The 13,452-nt window shown below is 35.8% G+C and overlaps 1 protein-coding gene across 4 annotated transcripts in view; it reads left to right on the top strand.

Moving 5' to 3' along the window:
- The window catches only part of LOC124606880, a 305,942-nt gene that overhangs the window by 83,700 nt on the left and 208,790 nt on the right, over positions 1-13,452 (top strand). For all 4 annotated transcript variants that reach the window (XM_047138973.1, XM_047138974.1, XM_047138975.1 and 1 more), the window contains one exon: positions 598-677. In XM_047138973.1, coding sequence (XP_046994929.1) covers positions 598-677 — 80 coding nt within the window. The remainder of the gene's footprint in view (positions 1-597; positions 678-13,452) is intronic.

A 13,452-nucleotide genomic window follows, 5' to 3' on the forward strand; every position in this document is an offset into this window, starting at 1 on the left:
CAGTTTAGTGACAGGTTGGAACTTGGAAGAAAACCTGTTGTTTCTTATTTAGCTCTCAGGTTACAGTCAAGATCCAAGGGATGTGATAGTTAAAAAAGAGTTTTGTAAATGTCATGTTTATGTAGCCAACCCTGTGAGTACGAGATAAAATCAAAGGAATGTCTTAGTACTTAGAACATTTTTTGTTTGAATATTTTAAGAAGAAGAAGGAGAAGAAGAAGAAGAAGAAGAAGAGGAAGACTACATAACACTTTTTTTTAATTTGTTGTATTCTGGTAAGAAGATTCATTTACACCTGTGAATTCAGCAAGTTATTGTAGAAGAATTATATAAAATATTGCATTCTAGTGAAAAAGTGTGTATGTCTTTGGGGGCAGGGGGGGGGGGGGGGAGGGGTGACATAACATTTAGCACCCCACTCCCTCCCCACGCTCATCACTAGGTATGTTGCTGTTGCCCCCCTTTTAGTGCAGCAAAGAAAAGAGTGCTTGGATATGCAACTAATTGCATGAGTAAAAAATGATCACTGTATAAATAAATCTTAGCTCAAAGATATATTTTATGAAGTAATTAAGACTATCTTTCCTCTATTTCCAGAAAGTGGTGTTCTTTGAAAGATGGTGGTGTGTTTTAACAGATGAACTCGATCTCTGCATTCAGGGATTTGTGGAGAACAAGTACGTATGTTTGAAATTTCACTTGTTTCTGACATGTTGTTTGCAATGACTGTCTTTTGTCACATTCAAAATGTAGATTATATTGCTATGTAAATGATTTCATATTTCTCCTTTTTGTGATTAATTGGTGTATAACTTGTCGTCATGTCCTTTGAAGCCAAAAACTTATTTTAGGACATGCAGTTGACTGTTCATTGTGAAGGAAATTTGCAGATTTGTTTTACAAAACTGAACAGTTTAGTTACATAAAAGGTTTCAATAAAGTCACAAAATATACCAGCAGGGTCATTTTGGTTGTTTTTAGCTCTGCTAGGTTTTCATTTGTAAGAGTATATGTTGGTTGCCACATGTGAAACTGAAAACCAGTTATCAAATTTTGAGAGAGAAATGAATAAATCACCCACATCATTTTTTATTTATTGTTTTATTGGAAAGAGAATAAAGCCTTGGTTATCCCTATTTTTATGTATGACGTTCCTAATTCTTATTGAAATTTGTCCAGAAATGTTCCTTGAGTGAAGGACTGATATGAATATAGCTCAAGGTTAGTTCTATCTAGCTTTCACAAGATTTTTACTAACCTGCTAGAAACACTGTCATAGAAAAATATTGCTGCTTTAGCAACTTGATGATATTTTTAATTCCCTTTGGTCTTGTGTATTGGATATTAATGACTTTTGGTGGTGTAAACAAGCTAATTATCAGTTGTAAACTTTCACGGCTGAAATGCCACAATTATTAAAATATTCCTGGCTATTGTACTGTGGTATTTCCTGATTTCTTTGATGACTTATGTCATATAAGTTCTTGTACTCCATTCGGAACTAATTAAAGAATGGAAATTCCAGGTAGGAATATCAACAATTTAGGAACAAATACATTGCTAATCACTGTAAAGGAGACACGTTAAGTTGCAGACAGGCACAATAATATGCAACTTAATGTGTCTTTTTTAAGGTAAGTAGCTATTTGTTTTTTTCTGCATTGTTGGTATCCAGCATTAATTATTTGTTGATCATAGAATGCAAAGGTTACGATACGTACACTGTAACCAAAAGAATAAGTGACTGTTTTCTTGAAAGTGAATGTTCTTTGCAAACAAATCGCTTCTGTTACTTTTGGTTCTTCTTGGAACACTCAAACAGCTTATTGTTGTTCAGTTTCCAGCTCTTGTACCAAAGTCATAATAAAGTTCTAAAATGATAACACTGCCACCATCTGACTGCGTGTTTTTTATTACTTCCCAAATTTAGGCTTTTGAGCCTTTACCAAAGGCAACTGGGAAAAATGTTAGTGTATGTTAGGCATGACGAGTTGTCTGGTGTAACTTTACAGATCTGAATGTATCATTTTGTTAGTGATATGTTTGCCAGACGTGCCTGACATGTACTGATTTCCCAGTTGCAATAATAAAAAAGAACATGTAGGCAAATGGAGATAGTGTTACTGTTGGTGTTACATATCATTTAGAATTGAAAATGGCAATGTACACCTCTTAGGCTCTGCGAGAGATGACAATACGCATGTGAAGAAAGAGACAGGTTTTAAATTGAGGAAGCGTGGTTGAGAGCAGTAGACTGCCGCTAGACTTTCTGTTTATGCAGAGCTGCCTGCCTAGTGGAAGTGGATAGTCAGCACATTTCTCCACCTGCTGTAGTGGGCATATGTTGTTCTGTGCAGCCACGAGTGGGAAGTGTCATGAAAAATATTCATGGAGAAGACATAATACTTGAATTAAAATGTAAAAATGTGATATATTCTTCAGTTGTTTTTGTTCTTCTTGTTGTTGATCTTGGTATGGAACAAGTACTTGAGGTGGATGCAAATGTTTGAATTGAGTTCTGCAAGGCTGGACGATGTAATATGACCAAGCTGTATTGTTAATTGATGAGAGAATATAAGTTTTAAGCGGAAAGAGGTGTTTGAGGTGCTAGATCAGGATTGAGCTCCTTTCAGTATTTTTTTTTTTAATCGTCAGAGTAGAGGACCCCATCAAGGCACAAAAAAGAAGGGAGTCTGGAACTGAATAGCAGGACCACCTGTGGATCGTGTAATAAATAATATAGGTGACTTTATAGTCAATGAAGTTGTGTTGGGCGAGCATGCATGGAATTCAAGGAGTAAAGAAACTTTGATAGCCCCTGTGTGCAGACGTGATACAAACACATCCAGTCTGTGGACAAGCTGACCCAAACCAAGTGAAAACAGTGCATATTTTGACCATATAGGCCAAGACAAAGGAAATATGGTAGAAGAAGAGTGGAAGGTCAAAAAAGAACTGCAATTTAAAAAAGATTTTACATTTATATTCGAGGAGAAGTACAGTTGCCAAGGGCAACTGACACCAATAATAAAATGTCTAGCTGTACACATGTAGTAGAATGAAATGAGAAGAATTGTTAAAGTAATAGAGAGAAAGAAATTGCCAAGAATTTGGGAAGAAAAAGAAGAGTGCTAATAAAGATTAAACAGAATAGCACAGTTGATTATAGTAACAAAACTTCAGCACTAAGGACTGTATCTGTGTGACAGAAGAAAAAGATCTCCAATCTGCACACAGTTGGTCTTACAATAAGGAAGATGTCTGGGTGAGTTCTGTGAAGAAGAGTAGTGACAGGATAGCAGTCTATGAGCATTGCGCCTGCCTCGCGACTCAGCAAGCAGCCTATGGCACCACGCAGTTTGTGGTCGCCAGCCACACTACAACAGCAGCCTGCGATAGCTGATTGATGTGATGCATCTGCAGCACACCAGCAGGCAGTTCATCACCAGCGCACAGTTCTCATCTTAGGGTGAGCTGTGCTTAATACAGTTCATTTGGTGTAACAGAGTGAATAGCATCAGTGATTCTGTGATTAATGTTGATGGTACATTCACTGTGCACAAGTTGCTTCACATAACCCCAAAAGTAAAAGTCCGGATCATGGTGGCCATGAGTTAAAACCACCCCTTCCCATTCATCGTGGAGGAAATTCTGTATCCAAAAACTTGCAAACATTGTTGATGTAGTGTGTAGGAGCACCATCATGTTCAAAGATAACACCTTCTGGAAATTGTGGCATTGCCACTGCATTCAACTGCAACATGTCAAGGTAGTTGTTGACGTCATAGCTTGCGCCATGTAGAAAAATTGGTCTAAAACTTATGCACCTGGGCACACCGTGTGTTGATTTTAGGGGTGGATGCTCATGTTCAGTGATGGCACAAGGATTTTCAGAAGCCCATATTCTGATGTTACAGTGATGAATATGACAGACATGGAATGTGGCCCCATTGCTATACACAATCTTCTTCATAAATCATTCATCATAATCGATCTCTTCAAGCATATCTGTAACAAACATGAATCGTTTAGGTCTGTCATTCAGTTTGATATTGTGCAACAACTACAATTTGTAACCCTAAAAAGAAGACCTTTTTTCAGACCTTATGAACTTAACTTTTTTTTTAGGCCTAATTATCAAGGTTACACACACCCGATTTTTTTTTTGGGTCTCATTAGGTAGCTATCCTGTACAGCTTCTACAGACTCGGTGCATAGTGAATGCCTACCAGAACAGGGTTTGTCAGCAAACTGCCAGCGTCCTTTAACTGGGTCTTCCACCGATTAATGTGTTTTTATAAGCAAGCCACGAAGTACACTAAACTTTTCTCTGTATCATCAACATCTTGACTGACATGGCCTGATCTGCTGATGGTGCATGGTTTGTTGGGTTGCGTCATGACTTACACACACACACACACACACACACACACACACACACACACACACACACACACACACACACACACCATTGAATATCATATTACTTAAACATCATACTACTGAAACTCTTAGCCATACTGTCCAATGTAGTGCAAGTTTCAGCCTTTCGTTTCTGTTAGCCACAACAAGCGTTCATAACTGCGCCATGACTTTACAGACCCATTGTACTTGCATGACTAGAAAAATAGCCCATGAGGGACAAGGAATGAATAGAGAAATTTTTCTTGCAAAGTTGTAATAATATAACAGAGAAAGGTTTTACGGCTTAAGGTGATAACCTTAATAGTGAAATGCTTCAAAAACAAGAATGTACAACTAAGCCAGAAAATAATAATGAGAAATTAGAAGAGGAGCTAAAGAAAGAGATTTGGGAAACTTGTGAGGTTCTGAAATCAGACATTGAGATAAGGCTAGGTAATAAATTAGACAAAAAACTGTCAGCATTAAAAGAGGAGATACACACTGAAATTTTATGGCAGTGTGACTTGGTGAAGTGTGAAATACACAATCATATTAAAGAGTTACACATTAATGTAGATCAGTTACATGATTTTACTGAGAAGGCATGCAGATATGTAAAGGATCAAATCTCTGAGGCATAAGGCCATATCAAATTATTAGAACAGAGACGTGAAAATGGTGAACCACTTTGTTCGCAAGACACACTTACCAGTTTGGAGGAAAAAGTACAAGAATTAGTACAACAAAAATTTCGAGAAAAGGCAAAGAACTTGGGTAGTATCAAACTTTCTGGGGGATGAGGCTACTCATCAAAACATGGAATTCAAATGATTATGCAATGAATTAGCAAAGACCAAAAAAGAAAGGAAAACAATATGTGGGAAAATCCTGTGCCACTAATACATTACTGGAAGAATTTCAGTTAGGAAATATTTTATCCAGTTTGGTTAGAGAACGCCACATCTGTTTTCATAAATTACACTTTAGGAGAAATACTGCAATCAGCCACAAGGTGTTTTTTTTTTGTGTCCTAAAATATTTCAAAGTTTTTTATGATTGCATAAATTTACACATATATATATGCTCTATACATTGTATTTACTTCATGAAAAGCCCTCCTGTACATAATATAAGACAGAGGTTTGATTTTCTTTTACATTCCATGTTGATCAATGAACTAAATGCAAGAAGGCAGATACATTTGTTTACATCAACATTGATCAACGTGGATTGTAAAAGATCAATCAAACCTTCATCTTGTAATATGTAAAGTACAATTTGTAGAGCATATATAAGTATATAACTTTGAAATCACAAAACTTTGCTGTCTTTTAGGATGCATATCCAAATCCTTTCATAAACTATGCAATCACAGAAACTTAAGGGCACAAATGTAAAACTTCCAAAAAAGTCAATGCTGCTCCCACAGTGTAACTTATGAAAACAGCTGTAGTGTTCTCTCACCAAGGTTGATAAAATAATGTTGTTATTACACTGTCAGGTAAAGAGAACTGTGCATGATTTCTGAAAAGTGCAAGCTTCAGCTAATGAAAGTAATACTTGCTGTAGCATTTAACAAAAAGCGTCTAGTTGAAAGAGCGATTCCCAAGTATATCAAAATGAACGTCAAGAACATCAGTAAAACTGTACATCTAGCAAACGTAAAATGTGAACTGTGTTGGTTATGTAGTGAAATGAGAGCTCAGTACAAACAGAAAGTGCTTCTTCATTTAGAACGGAATAACTTGCTGTTTCCTATGTATTTCATATGCATTGTAGACGAAACTGGTGTTTTCATTAGAACAAAACATCATATCATACCATACCACAAAGACAAAAGAGAAAATTAAAAACCGTAATTTTAAGCAAGAAGTCATACAATAACCCTATCATCTGATGAAGATTGTTTCTTTGATAGAGTTATCAACTTCGCAACTATTAGTTTCACTCATTCTGCACAAAACCTGCTAAACAAGAGCCCAAAACATAACATTACATCTAAAACAAATAAAAATTAACATTAAAGAAGTAATTGTTAAAACCAGAATTGTGTGTAACATAACTAAATTAAATAATTGCAGTAAAAATGTAGTAGGTAATAAAATAAACAAGCTAAACCAGAAACACACAGTCAAAAACAAGACACAATGCAAATTTTCACAAGACTCAACTGATCTCAGAAAAATAAATAAAAAAACTCCAGGAGAACGAAGCACTTGTAGTGATAATGTGTGAAGACGATTACATTAATAAACACTAGATTTTTTCAGAAAAATAACATAAAAGAAATTAATACCGATCCAAACTTAAAATTACAGGCTAAGCTTAAAAAATTCCTCAGAGATTGCAACTTCCTCCTAATCTAAACTGAAAAATCTGAATGCACACTAACATACCCTCCAGCCTCAGAACTTCGATCACAATCATAGATTCACAAAGAATGTTGTCCTGTATGTCTGATTGTGAACTTGTAAAGAGTCCTTACTACAAAATAAGTAAGAAAACTTAAAGAGATCCTCACCAAGGCCTTTACATTTGAAGATAATTTTTGTGAAAACGATAGCTATGAGATTTCAGGAAACATCAAAGTCATCCCCATACCACACATAGCCACATTCACATTCTTTGATATAGTTAACTTGTTTACAAATATACCGGTAAAAGAAATGATCTCAGTAATTAAAAATAACATGCTTAAATATAAAAAGATCAGTATACCTGAAATTTATGAGATAGTTAAACTTATAATCTTAATGCTTTCACGTAACTAGTTCAGCTTTAATAACAATTTATATGAACAGGAAGATGACATTGCAATAGGCAGGTGTCGAGCCAACATTTGCATAAATCATTTAGAAACATCCTTTTTAATGCCAATATGACAGTAAAGAAAAAAGCCATGTAACAAACACTTGATGGAACTGTAGAAGAAATTAATCAGTTTTCAAAAGAGGTTAACAAATCCCACCAAAACATAAAATTTACTGTTGAGCGTGGAACTGATAATGTCATAAATTTCTTGGATAAAAAAATTAGTAAATACAACGGTAAATATAAGTTTAAAATGTAAAGAAAACCCACTACAGCGGATACCACAACAGCAGGTAATCATGTCACCCCGAGCAACACATAGTTATGTATTATAGGATGATGTTCAACAGATGGAAAAAATCCCTTGACACTGAAGATAAACTACAAGAGCTAAAAACAATCAAACCAATCACCGACAATGATGGTTACATTTCTGGTACCATCACTAAACATCACACCAGAATTAAAGCAAATACAGTGACAAATATAGCTGTAGGTCCAAATCAAACAGTAATTTAGCTCAAATATCTCCTCAAAACTCTGTGAAATATGTCTGCTTACCATTCATTGGTAAAGCATCATATCAGATTGCAAACTTATTCCATGCAATAAAATATCAAAATTAGTTTTTCTGCAAACAATAAAATGAAAGACAAAATTGTTCACAACTTAAATTCAAAAACTGTAGTATACCACAGGTCTGGCATTTATAAACCAAATTGTTCTGTGTGCCCCAACTTTACCATTAGCCAAACTAGTAAGAGTTTTAATGTACAACATCATGAACACATGGATGCTCTAAGGCTCAACAACCTAAATAAGTCAACTTTTGCTACTCACATTATCCAACATGGAAACACAGAGATAAGCATCAAAGACAACTTAATGACATTTCCTTTAGCCAAAAAAGGAGTACAGATCATTTTATTAGAGGAATTAGAAATGGCTGGCCGGTGTGGCCTAGCGGTTCTAGGCGCTTCAATCTGGAACCGTGCGATCGCTACGGTTTGAATCCTGCCCTTGGGCATGAATGTGTGTGATGTCCTTAGGTTAGTTAGGTTTAAGTAGTTCTAAGTTCTAGGGGATTGATGGCCTCAGATGTTAAGTCCCATAGTGCTTAGAGGCATTTGAACCATTTTCAATTAGAAATATACAGCTGTGTTGGCAAGAAACCTGACTGTGTACTGAATGATCAGCTAGAATTAAAAGGAAAAAAATCTGGTATACCTCCAAAATTTCATACTGCTTCTATAATTTGAAATGATAGCAATATTAATTAATTGACAGAAAGAAAATTCTTTGTTGGTCATTACCAGTATCTGTTAAACCTAAATAATTAAATGTATAACTGTATGTAATTATCTGTACTATTAAGAAGTATCTTTGCAGTAGCTCCAGAAGTGTGCCATATCTGTTCACGTATCACAGTTTTTGGCACATCGTATCAGCTGTCAATGTAAACAAATGTATTTACCATCTTGTATTTAGATCAGTTCATTGATCAATGTGGATTGTAAAAGAAAATCAAACCACTGTCTTATAATATGTAAACGAGGGCTTTTCATGAAGTAAGTACTATGTATGGAGCATATATAAGCGTAAAACTATGTAATCGTAAAAACTTTGGTATATTTTAGGAAACAAATGTAAAACCTTTTCTAAAGAATGCAATCACAAAAACCTTGTCATATTTCAGGACACAAATGCAAAACTTGCAAAGAAGTCAGTGTTACCATCTGATGATAGGCTTAGTCTGTGACTAGTAATGGTAGAATAAAATCATTTAAAAATATTTGAGGCTGGTTGCAGTATTTCTTAGAGTGTAGTTAGGAAGTAACTTGAATATGTATAAACATTTTCAGTAATTGAAACTGGTGGTAATGTATACTCATGTTCAGAAAAAAACAGAACACCTTGAACAACTAGAGATACGACATTCTTATTCACAGGACATGTATATTAGTATGTTCTGCAGACATGATTAGCATTTGTATCATGTTGGCCCAGAGGTTGGAGGTCAACATCAATATCACGGCACACCACCACCACCTACCGGTAAAATGTGCATGTGGCTTTTGTTGTTGCTGTGCACTGACAGTAATGGATCAGTGTGACTTGAGCACAAATGCAGGATGCAGCACAGACGTATGCAGGAACCTTACCATCCAATCAGTGAGTTTCAAAGAGGGTGCATTATTGGCATGAGAGAATGTGATGCATCCATCCAGGAAATTGATGCTCGTGTGGAACCAAGTGTTTCGGGAGTGCCATGGGTGTGTGCAGAAGTTGAGATTGCAGGACAGAACTGCTTCCTTTTCGGCTCTGGCCCAACAGTGGAACAGTGTGACACATTGTACACTATCAGGGCAGACAGTCAGTCACTGTATATTACGGTATGGGTTACATGCGTGTTGTCCATTTCTCGACCTACCTTTGACAAATGTGCAGAAACATGTTAGACTTCAGTGGTGTATGGAACAACATCACTGGGGACAGGACTGGCATCAGACAGTGTTCTAGGATGAATCCAGGTTCTGTTTGTTTGAAAATGATGACTGCATTTTGTTTCACTGCAATCGGGGAGCAGCATCATTGTGACTGCATTCACACAAGACGTACAGTGCGTACTCAAGACGAACATCAAACAGTGGAAAAGTATGATGTGGGGTGCTATTGGGTACAACTACAAATCACAGTTGCTGCTAGCCCATGGCACTGTGATCTGTGTGACCTATGTTAATGACTTGCTGCGACTCATAACTTTGCCCTTTCTGAACAACATCCCAGATTTCATTTTTCAGCAATATAAGGCACAAACACATATTGCTGCACAAACTTGTACCTTCTTGGTGTCGCAGGATGTCAGGCTTTTGCCGTGGCCCACCAGATCTCCAGACTTTGTCACCAATCGAAAATATGCGGGATATGGTGAAATGACGGGTGCACTGCTGTGACCCAGTGCTAACCACTACATATGAATTTTGGAACCAGATGACTGCAGCATGGGTGGCTATACCACAGAATGTTATTTGCATTGTATACAGGGTGTCCCATTTATCTTGACCATCCTAAATAACTGTTTCTCCAGGTGCAAATTACAAAATGTTTCAAGCAAATGTTCTTTAGCCGTTAGAGGGGCATCAATCAGCATGATTACCTTCATTGTAGCTTTGTTTTTTACAAAGATATGAACAGTGGTATGAATTTTTTAAATGGCACCTTGTATTTTTTATTCGGTAATTCATTTCCGCTCCTAAAGATGTATTTAAAAATGTATCGCAGTGTACCATTCACTGAAAGACATCATTATTAATTACATAACACTACATTGTTGTTGGCGCTCCCAGCACTTAGTGCAGGTTCTTGGGGTAATGGAACACAGCCATGTGCTGACATTGAGAGAGAACAAATGTAAACATAAGTAGAATGCATACCCGTCATTCTGTCAACCATCATCAGTTGAAGAGTTGTGTGAGTAGAATGTACACCAATGAAGAAAAGCTAGAAATGCTACTCATCTATGGGTAATCGAAGTTAGCAGAACAGTAATTGCAATACTGTTTTCTTATGTACGGGTACATTTAGTACAGTAGTTCAGACTTTTTAATACTGTTGTGTAGAGTAGGCATACAGTAAAGGCTGTCCTTCCTACAAACTCCATCAACGTAACATTTCTTTTCTGCGGAACTGTACAGAGACTGATATCCTGACAAGAACCCACCTTCCTGATGGATTTTTTCTCATCTTGTTGCGACGCTTCAGGAAATGGGAAGTTTCAACCCACGACAATGAAATCGTAATAGCACTTGCACAGACGAAGCTGCCAAAGTTACTGATCTCGCTTCTGTTGCTATGAATCCAGATGTGAGCACACGACAGCTTGAACATGAGATTGGCATTCCTAAAACCAGTGTACATCATATTCTTACATGTCACCAGTTCCATCCGTACCATGTACACTACATCATGAATTGATTTATACACATATGACAGTGTTATGATCTCATGTGGTGCTGGAGGATTATCAGCTGTTTCTTTAATTCTGTCCATTCCCAGTTCTGTTTAAATCACTTTATTCTGCATCTTTTATGGGAAGACATTTCCATAAAGGTTTTTAATTACTAATATAAAACTATTGTAATTTCAATCTCATTTTGAAGATGTTTAGGACAATCAGTGTAAAATTGTTTTCTCGCTAGCTAAAATGTTTCCCATGCCATATTAGTACTACTTGCAGACTATAACTTGGCATCTATCGGCCGTGTTGTGCAAATGTGACTTTGATGTTAGTGCCAGTGGCATTTCATATGTAAAAACACATGCAAGAGGAAAGAGACATTAATCATTGGTTGATTCATTAGTTTGAAGGCAACAAAACAAGTTGTCTTGTGCTATAGTAGAAACAGTGCCAACACAGTCACAAGTTTCTTCTGAATGGAATTTGAATGGGAGTGGGAAATTACAATCACTTGCTCCTTCTACAGTATCTAGAGCTTAAGTTAGTGTTTCAAAACAAACTCATTGAAACATTTTTTAGTTATTGACGAGATAGTAAAATCTGAGATTATATGGTATATGAATAGTCATGTCTCATTCTTCAGTGAGAAGTTCTGGAAACACGACAGACATATTCCAAATTATGTTTTCTGACAACAGGGTTGGTTGTCACATATAATTACTTGTGGAGTTGGTCCTCATTTCCAGAATTTCCTACCTAACAAAGTCAGGGAAGTTTGATACTTTTGTGAGTTAAATGAGGAGAATTTAAGCGAAGTTGTGCAAAAGGCACACACAAATTTGGTGGTTTGTTTCAGGGATGAACAATATCAGTTTATATCTACAAGATATTTAACATCTGTGTTTTTGAATTTCGCCACATTTTCTGATTTACAGTCAGGTTTCCTGGAGGATATGAATGGTCTGAATTTGTCACTTAAGAATATAATTCAAATTTATATGGATGGGCCAGATGTGAACTTGAATATGTTGCATGATTTGCAAGTATTTCTGTTCAGTGAAGAAGATAATCAAACACAAATGTTCATTGTGGCACTTGCTCACCTCATGTAGTGAATGAAGCTTTGAAAACTCCTCGTAATAAAGGTGGTTGGAATGTTCTTGAATTTCTTAGGGTTATTCCATACTTAATGAAGTATTTTCCTTCAAGGAGGACAATCTTCTCAAATATTTTAAGGTTTTTGAAGTTTCCTATCAAATTTTGTTCTGTAAGATGGGTTGGAAATGTTGAAGTTATGAAGAGAGCACATAAAGAACATATTCCACATTTGATGAAGTATGTTGCTAATGCACATAAAAGACCACCTGAAAGGGGAAAGTATAGCATTGCTTCTTAGTTCATAAAGAAAACTATTATGGAAATGGTGACATCGACAAAAGTCTTTTACTCAGTTTTTGCATGCACATTCTTTGTGTAAAGAAGACATAAAAAATTACAAGGAATGTGAATGAGAAAAGAAGGAATGATTACTGTACAGATGAAAGCAAATTGAAATCAAAGAATTAGAAACAAAAGGAGCAGTTATGTTGAGCGAAGCATCAGAGATTTTGGCACATATAGAAAATTTAATAAAGTGTTATATTTATTTTATTATGACATATTTTTAGAGTTTGTTCCTTTAATTAGTAAATAATAATGTAGGTATCTACATTTGTAAAGACAGAATTTGTAATTTTTATTTGATATTTTCTGTTGTCTTTAAATCAAAATACAATATTTAATATTTTAAAAATGTTTTATTTCATATCTGTTAATTTTTGTGGTCCTCAGTCTTCTGATTGGTTTGATGAGGCCTGTCACCAATTCCTCTCCAATTTATACTTCTAAAAAATAATTAATTATAGATATTCTAAGAATTGTCAATATCTACTTCTATAAAAAAAAGTATGCTCTAGTGCCAAATTTAGTGAAAAAGTAACCTTGGGAAAAATTTGACTTGAAAAACCAGGAGAAGTCCTTAATTTTGAAAATGACTGATTATTAGTTTGGGTTTCACAGATGGTGTTTACTGATTTTGCTGTCGCTTCAAATTCTCTGATTTTTTTATCCTGTGTTACTCTGTCTACAGGGTCAGATGTTTTGTAAGTCGGCAAATAAAAGTGTATAGTTTTCTGCATAAAATGCTGTGAGAAATTATTGATTTTACACTATGCGATCAAAAGTATCTGGACACCCCCAAAAACATGTTTTTCATGTTAGGTGCATTGTGCTACCACCTA

The sequence above is a fragment of the Schistocerca americana genome, chromosome 3, assembly GCF_021461395.2.
Source record: "Schistocerca americana isolate TAMUIC-IGC-003095 chromosome 3, iqSchAmer2.1, whole genome shotgun sequence".
Classification (NCBI taxonomy): domain Eukaryota; kingdom Metazoa; phylum Arthropoda; class Insecta; order Orthoptera; family Acrididae; genus Schistocerca; species Schistocerca americana.